Source organism: Pan troglodytes, chromosome 6 (assembly GCF_028858775.2).
Source record: "Pan troglodytes isolate AG18354 chromosome 6, NHGRI_mPanTro3-v2.0_pri, whole genome shotgun sequence".
NCBI classification, from domain to species: Eukaryota; Metazoa; Chordata; class Mammalia; order Primates; family Hominidae; genus Pan; species Pan troglodytes.
Window position 1 is genome coordinate 50,485,898 of NC_072404.2, and position 16,540 is coordinate 50,502,437.

At 45.2% G+C, this 16,540-nt stretch overlaps 1 protein-coding gene across 8 annotated transcripts in view; it reads left to right on the forward strand.

Annotated features, from left to right (window-relative positions):
* OGDH (oxoglutarate dehydrogenase) overlaps positions 1-16,540 on the forward strand; it is a 102,943-nt gene that overhangs the window by 13,596 nt on the left and 72,807 nt on the right. For all 8 annotated transcript variants that reach the window (XM_016957411.3, XM_009453006.3, XM_009453005.3 and 5 more), the window contains one exon: positions 4,849-5,097. In XM_016957411.3, coding sequence (XP_016812900.1) covers positions 4,876-5,097 — 222 coding nt within the window. In that variant the 5' untranslated portion in view covers positions 4,849-4,875. The remainder of the gene's footprint in view (positions 1-4,848; positions 5,098-16,540) is intronic.

The window sequence follows — 16,540 nt, forward strand, 5'->3', positions numbered from 1 at the left end:
GTGTGAGAGCAGAGGAATAGACTCATAATATGTCTTTTGCGTCTGCTGCTTTTTACTGAGCATAATGTTTTCAAGGTTCCTCCAGGTTGGAGCATGCACCAGCACTTCCTTAGTTTCATTGCAGAATGCTGTTATATTCTATAGATAAAACACGTTTTGCTTATTCATTCGTCAGTGATGGACATTTGAGTTGTTTCTACTGTTGTTTCTACTGTTTCAACTGTTGTTGCTCATAGCAACAATAATGCTGCTATGAGCATTTGTGTACAAGTTTTTTTGTGGACATACATTTTCATTTCTCTTGATTATATATCTAGGAGTGTAATTGCTGTGTTATATGGTGACTTTATGTGTTTATTGGCTGTTAGTATATCTTCTTTGGACAAATATCTATTCAAATCCTTTGCCTATTTTTTGATTGGGTTGTCTTTTTACTGTTGCATTATGAGAGTTCTTTATATATTCTGTATATAAGTTCCTTATCAGATAATTGCAAATATTTTCTCCCATCTATATCATTTCTTTCTTAATAAGTTCTTTGAAGCACAAAAATTTTTTTGTTTTGTTTTGAGACAGAGTCTCGCTCTGTCACTCAGGCTGGAGTGCGGTGGTGCGATCTCAGCTCACTGCAACCTCTGTCTCCTGGGTTCAAGGGATTCTCCTGCCTCAGCCTCCCAAGCAGCTGGGACTACAGGCATGCATGACCATGCCCAGCTAATTTTTGTATTTTTAGTAGAAACGGCGTTTCGCCATGTTAGCTAGGCTGGTCTCGAACTCCTGACCTCAAGTGATCCGCCTGCCTCAGCCTCCTAAAGCACTGAGATTACAGGCGTGAGATACCGCTCCTGGCCAGATTTTTTATTTTGATGAAATCCAATTTGTGGTTTTTATTTTGTTGTGGTGTCATAACTAAGAATACATTGCTTGAATCAGGGTCACAAAGATTTACTTCATGGAAGTTATAAAACTTCTAACTATCTTATAGTTTTGTCTCTTACATTCAGGTCTTTGATCCATTTTGAATTTTGTTTGTATATGACTATGCAACTTCATTCCTCTTTAGACGTGGAACTCTAGTTGTCCCAGCACCTTCAGTTGAAAAGGCTGTTCTTTTCCCTGCTGAATGGAGTTGGCACCCATTTAAATAGAAATATTCTTTTAAACCAAGCTTGTCCAACTCCCAGCCCGTGGGCCACATGTGGCCCAGGACAGCTTTGAATGTGGCCCAACACAAGTTTGTAAACTTTGTTAAAACATTATGAGATGTTTTTGTGATTTTTTTTTTTTAAAGCTCATCAGCTGTCGTTAATGTTAGTGTATTTTATGTGTGGCCCTAGACAATCTTCCAGTGTGGCCCAGGGAAGCCAAAATATTGGACATCCCTGTTTTAAACCAAAAATCAAAACACTTGGATATTTTGGACAGCTCAGAGGAGCTTTCACAAAAATTGTTTAAACAATTGAATGTCTCTACCAAATAACGTACTATTCTTAAAGTTGACTTAGTGTCAGTTACAGAATTCTAAGTTGAATTTCAAGACCTAATGTTGACTGGCTGGCAGTTTTCCTTCTTTTTGTATTTAATATATTTTGTTTGTTTGTTTGTTTTTAGAGATAGGGTCTCGCTCTGTCACCCAGGCTGGAGTGGAGTGGCACGATCATAGCTTACTGAAGCCTTGACCTCCTGGGCTCAGGCTATCCTTCCACCTCAGCCTCCGGGGTAGCTGGAACTACAGACATGTGCCACCACACCCTGATAGCTTTTAAATTTTTTGTGGAGATGTGGTTTCACTGTGTTGCCCGGGCTGGTCTCAAACTCCTGGCCTCAAACAATCCTTAAGCCTTGGCACCCCAAAGTGCTAGGATTATAGGCATGAGCCACCGTGCTTGGCTTTTAATATCTTCTTATGCCGTTTTGTGTAAGAGAGAAAGGTGAAGAATGGGTATTTACCAGAATTAGAAATGTGCGTTAGTGTTGGCTCTGTCGTTCTGTCAAAGTGTGGACAGCAAATAGCTGTCCTGGCCATTCCTGGGTGGAGTTGGGGATGTTGAGCCATCTGCTGAAGGGCAGCTCTTCCCATGAGTCATCTTAAGGGAAGTTTAAAAATCTCAGCTGGGTGTGGTGGCTCACGCCTGTAATACCAGCACTTTGGGAGGCCGAGGCGGGCAGATCACGAGGTCAGGAGTTTGAGACCAACCTGGCCAACATAATGAAACCCTGTCTCTACTAAAAATACAAAAATTAGCCAGGTGGGATGGCACACACCTGTAGTCCTAGCTACTCGGGAGGCTGAGGCAGGGGAATTGCTTGAACCCGGGATGGGAGGTTGCACTGAGCCGAGATCAAACCACTGCACTCCAGCCTGGACTACAGAGCAAGACTCCGTATCAAAAAAAAAAATCTCCAGCTGTCGTGGCAGCTCTGCTGGGCAGCACTTAACTATGTGTCAGATTCAGTGACTGCGGATAGCAAAATGTCATGATTTACTTAAACAGGATCATGTGGAAGGGGCCACTTTGGGAAGAACAGATGAAATTGGTGTTTTACGATTGTCAGTTCAGTGCCTGTTAATTGAGCTATTGCAGCAACTGAATACTGATAGTTAATGAGGTGATGCTATTGTTTTCTGGGAGAAAACCCAACTCAGAGGCAATTGGGTATTTAATATTGCCTTAATAATGACATTAAAGGAAAAAAAATGAACATTTTCCTTTGAGCCTGAGAAATTAAAAAAAAAATAGCATAAAATGAAGCAACAGTAGTATTTTTGCTGTCAATGTTAGGGCTGTTTGTCTTCCTTAAATATATCAGTGGAAAAACTTGGAGTGTAGTTGGAGGTAGGAAGAACTACCGAATTAACTTAAAACTTTTGATTTCTAAAGTGAAAACCCAGGGGTAAAGATTGCATTCCCTAATTATATCCAGAATATATTGCTTGTTTACCTTTAATTTGTAAGGAGCAAGTTTTTGTTTGTTGTTCAGTTTGTTTTTAAAGAATATGTTCTGCTGTTTACTTTTGCTGACCTATCTCTTCTCAGTGGAGCAGGCCAGAGGTGAATGCAGGACACTCTAAGCCCTCTCTCTTGGTGTCCCTTAAGTGTATTCTGAGCATATTTGGGCCAAGAGGAAGTTTCTGATAAATAATATAGAAGATATTTTTATGTAACAGTTATTTCTGGGTAATTCACACTATGTTTCAGAGCTTGGATTTTCTTCGGGTAGGTGTGGACATGGAGTGTAGTTCCAACTTTACAACCAGAGCACCTGCTTTGAGACAAATTCATGAGCAACCATGTAGGCCAGCAAGCACCTTTTTTTCCACAGGCAGCATCCTTGTGAACTTTCCGCTTGGATCCTGACTCTGCTGTTAGTAGCCTATAACCTTGGATGAAATGTAAGGGAATGGAAACTGAAGCTATCTGTAAAGTGAAAGAGCTGGCGCCTGCCTTATTGGGAGCCTCTGGGTTTATGCATGAGTCAGATGCGTAGAGTTGCTCACCATGGAGGGCCCAGGGTAGGCAGGCATTATTGAACAACTGCTCCATGTGCTCTTTTCAATCTTTGCAGACCCCACCCACATCTCCCTTGCTCAGACCTGGCTCCCCATGGCTTATGAAAGGGGGCTGAGTGCAGAAGGTGGCAGGCAGGACACTGGACAACCCTCTGTGGCTTTTCCTTACCCTTCGTAGTACCATGAGATTCTGGCTCTTCCCGTCTCTGTGTTTCTGCCTATGGGTCCTTCCACATGCAGTGCCTCGTCTTCCCTCCTTCCCATCCATGTCCTTTTGTCTTGAGGCACACCCACTTGGAAGGAGCCCATCCTCTCACAGGGTCTGCTGGCATATTCTGCACCTCTCAAGTACTCATACTTCCTCTGCAATATTTTCTGTGTTGTTTTTCCTCTGCTTAAGGGTAAATTGAGAGTAAGGAAAGTATTTTTCTAATTTCTTTGTATTTTCCATAATATTGTAAGTACAGCAGGTACTCAGTAGTTTCTGGACAGATTAGAAAATGTTTTACTTATTCTCCAATTAATCCTAATCCTAATTCTAAATTAATTAATCCTTGTTGCCTTTCTTCTAATTGTTTTATATATATGTAATATGTAAATTTAAAGAACATCGTATGTTTATCATCTTAGCCCTTAAACTAGATTTAATGGTTTTTTTGTTTTGTTTTGTTTTGTTTTGAGACAGAGTCTCACTCTGTTGCTAGGCTGGAGTGCAGTGGTGCAATCTCGGCTCAGTGCAGCCTCCACCTACCAGGTTCAAGCAATTCTCCTGCCTCAGCCTCCCAAGTATCTGGGTCTACAGGCGTGCACCACCACACCCAGCTAATTTTTGTATTTTTGGTAGAGATGTGGTTTAGTAGACCATGTTGGCCAGGATGGTCTCGATCTCCTGACCTCGTGATCCACCCGCCTCGGCCTCCCAAAGTGCTGAGATTACAGGTGTGAGCCACCGAGTCTGGCCTAGATTTAAATTTTTAAGTGAAGATGGTAATATCTGCAACTGTGCACTCACCTTCCTTGGGCTCGCACAGGCATCCTGTGTTAGTAGGTGCAAGAGTGTGTTTCAGTTTCACACAGTCACAGCTCTGTTGTGCTCTCAGGCACATGAACTGGTGGCACTGAGCAGGTAGCACTCTTGTGAATACATTTATAGGCCAGGGTCTTTCTCCTCAACAATTAGAGTTGAACATGTTTTGTTTTTGTTTTTTTTCTAGTAGCTTTTAAAAAAAATTATCCTTTCTCTAGAGCATCAGGATCTAGTAGCCTTGTCTCCTAAATACTCATTTTTAAAACGTTTCTTTCTTGTTTTTTTTTTTTTTTTTTTTTTTTTTGTACAGGCAGTTGTGAAAACCTTCAGGACAAAAATGTTTCATTTAAGGACTTGTGCTGCTAAGTTGAGGCCATTGACGGCTTCCCAGACTGTTAAGACATTTTCACAAAACAGACCAGCAGCAGCTAGGACATTTCAACAGATTCGGTGCTATTCTGCACCTGTTGCTGCTGAGCCCTTTCTCAGTGGGACTAGTTCGAACTATGTGGAGGAGATGTACTGTGCTTGGCTGGAAAACCCCAAAAGTGTACATAAGGTAAGGCTCGCAGGGCTGTGGGTCTGCCTCATGTTGGTGTGTTGGCCTGTTCCTGACTGGTCACCAGGTAAGTGTGTGCGTCCTGAGGAGTCAGCGGGCAGACAGGCAGCTGGAGCGCCATACCAACCACCGTATCTGTATCGGACCCAGCATAGCCCCAGCAGAAGCCATGGTCCCTGGATTGGCGTCCAGCAGTAGACACTGTGCTTAACTCTGCGAGGATGTGAAGAAGCATGTGTGTGACCCTCCAGCATCTCCGCAAGGGCTGCTTCAGGATGAAGCCGCTGAAGAAAGAAGAAAGAAAGAAAGTGTGTGGAAAAGAGCAGGACCTCAGGAAGCTCCTCAGTTCTAACTGTCTGGAGAGGATACTTTCATTTGTAACATGCCTTAGTCACCTCATGTAATTTCTGTATGAATGGCCTTTTAGCTCATTATGTTCGTATTTTTTTCCTGTTTGTTTCTAACTTCTCTGTATTACATATAAGGGCATTTTCTAAACTTTTCACCACATGATTACTGATGTAAGTCATGTCTTGTTTTTTTTGGTTTGTTTTTGTTTTTGTTTGTTTTGTTTTGTTTCAGACAGAGTCCCACTGTTGTCCAGGCTGGAGTGCAGTGGCGGGATCTCGGCTTGCTGCAACCTCCGACTCCTGGGTTCAAGTGATTCTTATGCCTCAGCCTCCCGAGTAACTGGGACTACAGGTGCACGTCACCACGCCTGACTAGTTTTTGTATTTTTAGTAGACATGGGATTTTACTTTGTTGGCCAGGCTGGTCTTGAACCCCTGGCCTCAAGTGATCCACCCACCTTGGCCTCCCAAAGTGCTGGGATTACAGGTATGATCCACCACGCCTGGCCATGTCATGCCTTGTGACAGAATTCCTTTATTCTGTTTTGAGCCAATAAATATTTATAGGTTTTGATAACCATTCCTTGATTTTCAGGGAAAGCAGCCAGCCTCCTGAAGGAATTGGGAAGACAGTGTAGTATAGTAATAAGAGGGTAGGTCCCAGCGTTTCTAAGCTCCTGTGCCTCATCTGTAGGTGGTTGGGAGAATGAAAGGAGGTAGCATGAGCAAGGCACTCAGCTCGGAGGCGGTGCCTAGCCAACATTGCTTATCTTCACTGTGAATTTGGCTTTTTTCCTACTCTTGAATCTTGGGGGCTTATCACCAAAAGGAAGTCTGCTTCCACTGGGCTCCTGTAAACAAGCTTTCCCTTTAAGTATTAGTGACACTTACGAATTTTTTTTTTTAATTTAGCTAGGTGTGGTGGCACATGCCTGCAGTTCTAGCTACTCCACAGGCTGAGGTGGGAGGATTGCTGAAGCCCAGGAATTCGAGGTTACAGTGCGCTGTGATGGTGCCACTGCACTCCATCCTGGGCAACAGAGGGAGACCCTGTCTCTAAAATTTAAAAGAAGGTGGGGGGCGGGTATATTCCCATGACTGCTGGGCCACCAGGTCCCATTTTTTCAGGAATGCCACTTTGTCTCAGCCTTATTGCCCAGATCTAGCCCAGTCCTTCCCTGTTTCCATGGCAACCTGGGAGCAGCCTTGCTTACTGGGCAAGGTGAGACCTGGTTTTCTGTAAGAAATCTGTAGTTTATTTCCCTAGTCTGTAAACAAATTGCCCAGAAGAAGTGCTCTGTGAAACTGGCCCCTGCTTTTGATGTGATGTCATGGATGTTACTGAAGACTGTGGTTGCAGATTGTGGCAGATTTCACACACACACACCCCTACACACACACACACACACACACACACACACACACACACACACACACACACCCCTACACCTGCAGATTATATCTAGAATAAAACTGAGCCCTGAGGTTTCAGAATCAAGGACTATTATGTGCCCAGGCCTATTCTTTTGCCTTCCTTTTCTCAAACATAACCTTTTCTTGGAACCAACCAAGTTGTTTTCAGTGATGTTAGGATTTGGAGTCAGTAGCTCCTAAATGACAGTGCCTAGTGTCTGAAAGGTAAAGAGCACCTGGCTGAGACTGCATGTCCTTGTGAAGGTTTGGTCCTCAGTGATTCATGGGTAAAAGGTGCACTCTGTGAACAGTGTGGCCACAGTGCTGTGGACACTGGGCCTGTTGCCATCATAGCTGCTCCTGCTGGAAGCTTTTGAAGATGGTTTTTGTGGGGGCATGGTGGCTTTATGTCTTTATGCCTGCTTCTGTTGCTGGGAGTCTCCAGGGGGCACAGTGTGGGAATCACATGCATGCTCTGCCCCTCCCTGCTTGTAGAGGGGAGGGGACAGGATGGTTAAAAGTGGGCATGCCCTCCAGCAATCCCGGTTGTCATCCAGCACGGACTTCATCACTCCTCTGCCATCCCAGATGGCAAGGTGGGTCCTCTTTAAGTTGAATTGGGCCCAGTATGTGGTGTGTGCATGTTTTTTTGTTTGTTTGTTTTTTTGTTTTGTTTTTGAGACAGAGTCTCACTCTGTCGCTCAGACTGGAGTGCAGTGGTGCGATCTCAGCTCACTGCAACCTCCACCTCCGAGGCTCAAGCGATTCTCCTGCCTCAGCCTCCTGAGTAGCTGGGATTACAGGCCTGTGCCAGCACGCCCGGCTAATTTTTGTATTTTTAGTAGAGACGGGGTTTCACCATGTTAGTCGGGCTGATCTTGAACTCCTGGCCTCGTGATCCGCCTGCCTTGGCCTCCCAGAGTGCTGGGATTACAGGCGTGAGCCATGGCGCCTGGCCATGTGCATGTTTTTCAAGGGAGATAATCCATAACTTCTGTCCAAATTTCAAAGCATCTGTCACCCATGAAAGTTTAGGATCCATAGCCTTAGAGGTATTTCACTTTATTTGTGCTCTTATTTTAGATCACATAGTTTAAATAGAGATAATAATAGTTTAAATAGAGATAATAAAATTAGAAGTGCTGTAGGATTTAGATAGATCATCTATCTCATCTTCTGTTTAAATATCAGAAATGTCCTGAGGTCAGATTCCGTACTTATTTTCAGAGAGCTTATGGGGGGCTGCAAGGACTAAACTCATACAGCAGAAAAGGAACAAACTCAACGTCTTCCTCTCCTGCCCTTTGGCACTACTTTCCCATTGTTGTTTTTATTTTTATTTATTTTATTTATTTTTTTGAAATGGAGTCTCACTCTGTCACCCAGGCTGCAGTGCAGTGAGGTGATCTCAGCTCACTGCAACCTCCACCTCCTGGTTCAAGTGATTCTCGTGCCTCAGCCTCCCGAGTAGCCAGGATTACGGATACGCGCCACCACGCCCGGCTAATTTTTGTATTTTTAGTAGAGACGGGGTTTCACCATGTTGGCCAGGCTGGTCTCAAACTCCTGACCTCAATCAGTCTGCCCACCTCAGCCTCCCAAAGTGCTGGGATTACAGGTGTGAGCCACTGCACCCAGCCCCATTGTTATTTTTAAATCTGTGTTTTATAGTGTTTCCAAGCATACATAACAGTAGAGAGAAGAGTAGATGATAAACCTAATGAGGAGACTGGTCACGCAGCTTCAACAGCTGTCTTAAAAATCTATTCCCTACCCCAGTGACTTTTTTATTTGTTGGTTTATTTGGGGTTTGAGGAGTAGACACTGGAGTATTTTAAGGCAAATTCCAGACCTGTGTCATTTCTGGCATAAATGCATCAGTGTAACTAACTGTTAAGTAATTGTTTTCATAACCACACCCAATAAAATTAACAGGCTAATTCTCTAATAGAATTTTTTCTCAGTCCATGTTTAAATATTTACTCTTCTCTTAAAGCTGCCCTTTTACATTTTGTTTTGTTTTGTTTTTTAATTTTTATTTTACTTTTTTTTACATTTGGTTTTACACTTTATAATTGGTTGTTGTATTCCTTATTTTTAATTTTATTTATTTTTTAATTAAAAACTTTTTTTAATATAAGTAGGAGCCATGCCTGTAATCCTGATACTTTGGGAGGCTGAGGCAGGAGGATTACTTGAGTCCAGGAGTTTGGGACCAGCCTGGACAAGGCGAGACCTTGTCTCTATTAAAAATAAAATAGAAAGCTTTTTAAAAAAATTTAAAAATGTAAATAGAGATGGAGTCTCTTTATGTTGTCCAGACTGGTCTTGAACTCCTGGGCTCAAGCAATCCTCCCAGCTTGGCCTCCCAAAGTGCTGGGATTACAGTTGTGAGCCACCACACCCAGCCTCTTAAAAAAAACTTCTATTCTTAAAATGCTTAACTGATGTGAAAATTATATTTGTGGTAAAATATTTTAGCAAATCAGAGCTGCAAGTACCTTTTTTACCGTAAGTCCGCTCCCCAGAACAGAATCCGGTTAACTAGCTGACCTGGGTCTGTCTCTGTGGTGGGCCCATCTGCCATCTCCCTTTTGTTCCTACCTTTGGTCCTGTCCTAGACTTTCGTCTCTGTTCTAGTCTGGCATTTGTGCTCCTCACTGACCCCTCTTAAGAGCCTTCAGTGGTGGCCTGGGCTGTCAGCCTATGAAACCCTCCTCATTAGGGTCTCACCATATTTGAGGTCACATCAAATGATGACATCTTTATTTATGTCTTTAAGACACAGTCAGAGCTAAGTTATCCTTGTTAATGTTTAAGACAAACAGGTAATTGAGAACTGCTAAGCCCCCATGAGTCTGGGTGTTGATCTCATTTTGTTTTGTAGGGACAGGTGCCCACCTACAGCTGTAGCATGGTGTTGAGTTCCTTGTGATGCATCTGCCAGGTTCTGGCCCTGCTGAGGAAGAGCCAGGATTAGGTCCTGAGGGAGTGGAAGGAGCTGGGGCCTGTTGTTCTTCTCCCAACAGTGCCTTCAGCAGCTGCCTTGAGGGTGCCATCATTGGCCCTGCTTTTCTTCTAGGCCCTCCTGGCCATTTGGCTTTCTCACAGCTTGCTTTGTACCTCAGGGCTCTTCCTCTGCTCTGTGCCTTCCTCTGCCCTGCCCACCTGCCTAAAGCCTGCCTCCCTGTTCTTGTTAACTGATGCCCATTTCTTTTCTTTTCTTTTTCTTTTTCTTTTTTTTTTTTTTTTGAGACGAGTCTCGCTCTGTCACCAAGTCTGGAGTGCAGTGGCGCAGTCTCGGCTCTCTGCAACTTCCGCTTCCTGGGTTCAAGCAATTCTCGTACCTCAGTCTCCCAGCTAGCTAGGATTACAGACGTGCCCCATCATGCCTGGCTAATTTTTGTATTTTTAATAAAGACGGGGTTTCACCATGTTGGCCAGGCTGGTCTTGAACTCCCGACCTCAGGTGATCCGCCCGCCTCGGCCTCCCAAAGTTCTGGGATTATGGGCATGAGCCATCATGCCCGGCCTGATGCCTGTTTCTTGATGGTTTTTTCTTCTTGCACTTTTCACGTGTCAGCTCCTAAAGTGTGTACATGTGGTCGCTGCAGGAGGGAGGGTCTCTATGCGTTCAGATTACAGGTGCAGGCTGTTGGCCTGCTGCTAAGTCTGGCATCGCTGCTCATCTGTCAACACCGTTCTGCTTCCTCCTTTCATGCTTATGAAACACAGTACTGGTATTTTCTATGAGTGAAACTAAGTGGAGGAAAAGCACAGATACACACACTGTCCCATTATGCAGTGTTATGGGCCTTTTCACTCTGCAGTGTTGAAACTGCCTTGGCCTCACTTTGAAAAATAGGACTATGGTACCCATGGTTGTGTCCTGGCCTGGGGCTCCTCCCATGGCAGGAGCCCTGCTCCAAGTTACCCTCCTAGCCGCTGCATGTGCGGTGAAGGGGCTTCCCACAGTGGGTATGTGGAAGTCTGATGTGCTCATAAGATCTGATATGTTCACGTGACAAGGAACAGCTGTGTTGAAAAATCTGCAGAACACTTTGGTGCCACTCAAGTTATTTATTTCTGGGAATAATTCACAAGGCACTTTAGGCAATGCCAGTTGGGTGGTTGGAATGCATTTTGAGTATTTTAATCTTTTATGTTTGATTTATGAATGACTTATCAGAAATGCATGTAGTCATTCCTTGGTATCTGTGGGGGATTGGTTCCAGGGCACACTGAGGATACTAAAATCCAAGGATGCTCATGTCCCTTGTATAAAATGAAATATAAACTATGCACGTTCTCCCATATACTTTAAATCATCTCTAGATTACTTGTAATACCTAATACAAGGTAAATGCTATGCAGATAGTTGTTATACTTCATTGTTTGTGGCAGCAGTCCCCAACTCCTTTGGCACCAGGGACCAGTTTCATGGAAGACAATTTTTCCATGGACTGAGGGATCAGGGGAGGATGGCTTTGCAGTAAAACTGTTCCACCTCACATCAGGCATTAGTTAGATTCTCATAAGGAGTGAACTTAGATCCCTTGCATGCACAGCTCACAATCCAGTTGGCTCTCCCATGAGAATCTAATGCCCCCGCTGATGTGACAGGAGGTGGAGCTCAGGTGGTAATGCTCGCTTGCCGCTCACTTCCTGCTATGCAACCCAGTTCCAAACAGGCCACTGACCAGTACTGGTCTGTGGCCCGGGGGTTGGGGATCCCTGGTTTAGAGAATAATAACAGGAAAAAAAAAGTGTACATGTTCAGTACAGGCAGTTTTTTAACCAACTATTTTCAATCCACGTTTGGTTGAATCCATGGATGCAGAACCCACAGATACGGAGGGCTGACTGTATACATAAACTGCATGGTCTACGTAAATGGGGTTTCAGCGATGAGCTTTGAAGTTACCCCTTGATGATTTTTTGTTTTTGAAGATTCAGGAGGTACATGTGTGGGTTTGTAACATGGGTACATTAAGTAATGGTGGGAATTGGGTTTCTAGTGTACCCATCACCCAGATAATGAACATTGTACCCAATAGGTAATTTTTCAACCCTCACTCTCCTACCACCCTCCCCCCCGCCACTTGATAATCTTTAACTTCACATGTTAAGAGTAATCTCAGCACTTGTGGCTTTTTGTGTTAAATCAGCTAAACTGACTGAGTGCGCCTTCTCCAACTTTAGCACAGTATTTCACTCTTAAGCAGTTTGCATTTATGGTTTATTTAGGGTGATAAAATTATAACCTCTTTGAAACAACAGGAAACATGAAGCAACACCCTCACTTGTGTGGTAGTTTGCAGCTCATGACAGCTGTGTTCGAAGCTTGTGCTGAGTGGCGGCTGCAAGAGGAAAAGCAGTCTTGCCCTGTTATCCTAGCAGGATGATTAAATAAGTTTAAACAACAGTTAAAATTCTAGCTCTCTTTTCTCTCTCTCTCTCCCCTTCTCCGCCCCCTTCCCTCTTTCCTTTCTGTCTCCTCTCTCCCCCGGCCCTTAAAAAGAAAAATAAATAAATAAAAACATTTGGAATTCTAATAGAACCCACTGAGCTTCTGAAGGGAAGTGCATTATGTTGTGCTGTGAAGGAGCCCAACAGGGGCTCACGGTCACTCAGCAGGATGATGGATGCAAGCTTCAGGGCCAGGAGCCAGACGCAGCAAGAAAAAACCAAAAATTTGGATTATGAAGTAAATGGAGAGGTTCCAAGATCAAACCAAGAGGTGTTTGTTGATTTTGTTATGTGCTGTGGGAGCATGGACCCCTCAGCAGGTAGAAGGAGAGCAAGTTTGAGGATGTGGTGCAGGAGGAGTTGGGATCCCCAGGAGCAGGAGGGACTGAGGCCAGGACAGCAGGCATATGAGGTCACTGAGGCTGGTGGGAGGAGAGAGGCTTACTCTAAATGAGGATCACTGCATCTTTTGGAGCTCTTCTTTTTGAGACAGGGTCTCCATTACCCATACTGGAGTGCAGTGGCACCATGATAGTAGCCTCAAACTTCTGGGCTCAAGTAATCCACTCCCCCGCCACTCCCCCACACCTCAGCTTCCTGAGTAGCTGGGAGTACAGGTGCACACCACCATGCCTGACTAATATTTTATATTTTTTATAGAGACAGGGTCTTATTTTTTTGCCCAGGCTGGTCTCAAACTCCTGGCTTCAAGCCGTCCTCCTGCCTTGCCTCCTAAAGTGGTGGGATTACAGGCGTGAGCCACTGTGCCTGGTGGATGTTTTTTTTGTTGTTGTTATTGTTGTTTTGAGATGGACTTTCGCTCTGTCACGCAGGCTAGAGTGCAATGGCACGATCTCGGCTCACTGCAACCTCCGCCTCCCTGGGTTCAAGTGATTCACCTGCCTCAGTCTCCCAAGTAGCTGGGACCATAGGCGCGTGCCACCACGCCTGGCTAATTTTTTGTATTTTTAGTAGAGACGGGGTTTCGCCATGTTAGCCAGGATGGTCTCAATCTCCTGACCTCATGATCCGCCTGGTGGATGTTTTTAATGATTATCCTTTTGTACTGTACTTTAAGAAAAAAAAAATTTGTTTAATATCAGAAATTGAAAGGGGAGAGAGATCAAAAATACCTTAATGGGGCCAGGCACAGTGGCTCACGCCTGTAATCCCAGCACTTTGGGAGGCTGAGGTGGGCAGATCACGAGGTCAGGAGATCGAGACCATCCTGGCTAACATGGTGAAACCCTGTCTGTACTAAAAATACAAAAAATTAGCCGGGCATGGTGGCGCACCCCTGTAGTCCCAGCTACTTGGGAAGCTGAGGCGGGAGAATGGCGTGAACCTGGGAGGCGGAGCTTGTAGTGAGCCAAGATTGAGCCACTGCACTCTAGCCTGGGCAACAGAGCGAGACTCTGTGTCAAAAAAAAAAAAAAAAAAAACCTCAATGGGAAAGTAGACTCCAAGAGTAAAAAGGAGCAAATTGTTCCAGTGAGTTCCATTCTGTAGCACAGGTGGCCACAGGTGCTTGCCTTTGAGGAAATGAAAGAGCCATGCTTTGTAAGTCAGAGGCAGGCTCAGCTTCCCCGCACAGTCTGAAGCTGGGTGGTGGTGAGAAATTACTAAAAGGTTAGTGCCAGTTTTTTAGATGAAGTCATCATGTTATTAAAAAATAGTCTGTTTAGTCTCTAGGTTACTGTTCTCTGGCTCCCCTCCCCATCCAAGACTCCCTTGGAGGGAGGTTTGAGGACTTTGGGATTCTCATATCTCTTCGCATCCATGATTGGATCGTGAGGTGAGGAGATAGCCTTTAGAACCCTCTCTTTGAGTGGTCAGTCACGTGGTATTCCGTCTGAAACCCTGGAGCAGATGCTTTGTGTAGCTGGGCTGGGGTTCCCCCAAATAGGGTTGCATAATTATTGAGGACAGATGAGGCCTCAACCAGATGACCACAGGTGACCCCAGACTGTGGGTCTTCCTCACCTCCTTGAGAGTTGCAATTCTGAGAGCTGATAAAATGTGCCATTGTGTGCAGATCTGGGTAGTTTGAAGCGTTCTCATTTCCTGAGGGATGTCAGAAAGACTGCGTGAGAAAGGGGTCACAGTATCTTGGATGTCATCTTTTCATGCAGTAAAAAGTCTGGTTTCCATGAATGTTTGTATAACAAACCACCTCAAAACTTGGCACCAGTGTAGCATGTGTCATGACTCTGTGGGTTGGCTAGGTTTCCCCACTCCTCCCACTGCCAGCTCCCTTGGAGCTGAGGCTCACACCAGGCTAGAAGCCATGAAGGCCTCTGATGTGTCTGGCAGTTTGTGCTGGCTGTTCACTGGGCCCTGCCATCCTCCAGTAGGCCGGAGCGATTCCTGCACAAAGTCCCAGAGTAGCTCCAGACAGGGAAAAGAAAGGCTGTGGGGCTTTTGAGGCCTAGGTCCAGACCGTACACTGCTACTCCCCACCCCATTACCTTGGTTAGAGCAAGTCACAGACAACCCTTAGGGACATCCATTTGGGGAGAGGAAAAGGCATGGCCACTGGACAGCCCTCCACAGCCCTTTTCATAATGACCTGATAGAGCAGCCACCTTTAGTCTAGTGCAGAGTCCCAGCAAATATCATTCTGATATCAGTAGATTCCATAGGGCAGAGCTGAAGCAGCTGTTCTTTGCTAATCTTGGAAGTTTATTGATGTTTTATTTACACACCTGTACAGAGAGAAGATAATAGAGATTGTTTAGAAATATTCTGTCACCTATAATGACTAAGCATTGCTATAATGGAGCATGTGGTTTCCTTAATTGAAGAATACCTAAATAGAAGCCCATTCTTAACTGGCCTCAGTATAAACAGTTTGTAGTGGCAGGTCACCAGGCCTGGATCACAGTGCCCTACCTTGTTTTTGCTTCATAGGCAGAATGGTGGTAGGTGGTACTCTGGCCTGGGCAAGGTCTGAGCAAGGCCTGCATTGATGGAGGGTCCAGAGTGCAGCTCTACCATCTGCACATTTTCTTTGGAGACTTGTGCTTAGCCCAACAGCATGAATCATTTGCTGAAGGCTCTGGAGGTGGGCATTCCATCCACAAGTCTCCCCAATAGGGAGTACCCTGTTTGGACATTCAGGGTAGTCACACATATGGGTTTTAAATCTTGTTCTTAGGATATTTTCAGGAAAAGCTCTGGCCCACACGTTTAGGGCCATTTCCTGGGCAGCATTAGAAGGAGTGGTAGAGGTCATGCAGGCCTGCCCTGTCTTGTGTGCAGGAAAAGAATGAGTTGTTGGTCTACACTGAGGCCGGGATGGGAGGCCTGCCCCTTACAGCAGCGCCGGCTGAACTCCAGGCTGGCTGGTCACATGGTGCCCAGCAGCTGACTTTTTATCAGCTTGGCTGGATTAGAATGAGCTGAAAGAAGAGCCATATGCCGGTGTTCCTTGGTTACATGGTGCCCTGTAGTTCATATTTATAGCAATTAAAAAGCATTGTCAGTGTCAGAACTTAGTAAGTGAGGTTGTGTGGATAGTGCTGGGCCTCATCAACTTATCAGCTGTGCGACGGCCTTTGAGCATGGGTGTGGCTCCATGCAGCAAGGAGACCGGAGCCTGCCCCACCCGCGCCCCGGATTATTTAGACAAGGTGGCAGTAATGTGGTGACCAAGGGTAGCTACGTGGGTGGGCTGGGCTTGTTCTGTGGCTGAGGTGGAGTAGGGAGGGCAGCTGGAGTGGCGTCCGTAGGGGCTATGGATAGATGAGAGGAAGTGGGCTCATCAGTCCAGAGCCACCCGTAGTCATAGAGCTTGGGCTAAGTTGTAACACTCTCCTCATGTTCCTCATCAACTTCTTGAACAAATGCAAGTATATGTGCAAGGACTTTATATATTTTTTTTTTTTTCGAGATGGAGTCTCGCTCTGTCTCCAGGCTGGAGTGCAGTGGCACGATCTCGGCCCACTGCAACCTCCGACTCCCTGATTCAAGCTATTCTCCTGCCTCAGCCTCCTGAGTAATGGGGATTACGGGCACGCACCACCACGCCCAGCGAATTTTTGTATTTTTAGTAGAGATGGAGTTTCACCATGTTGGCCAGGATGGTCTCAATCTCCTGACCTCATGATCTGCCCGCCTCAGCCTCCCAGAATGCTGGGATTGCAGGCGTGAGCCACTACACCTGGCCGGACTTTATAAATTTTAAAAAGCTGCAAATGCAGGGCCATCAT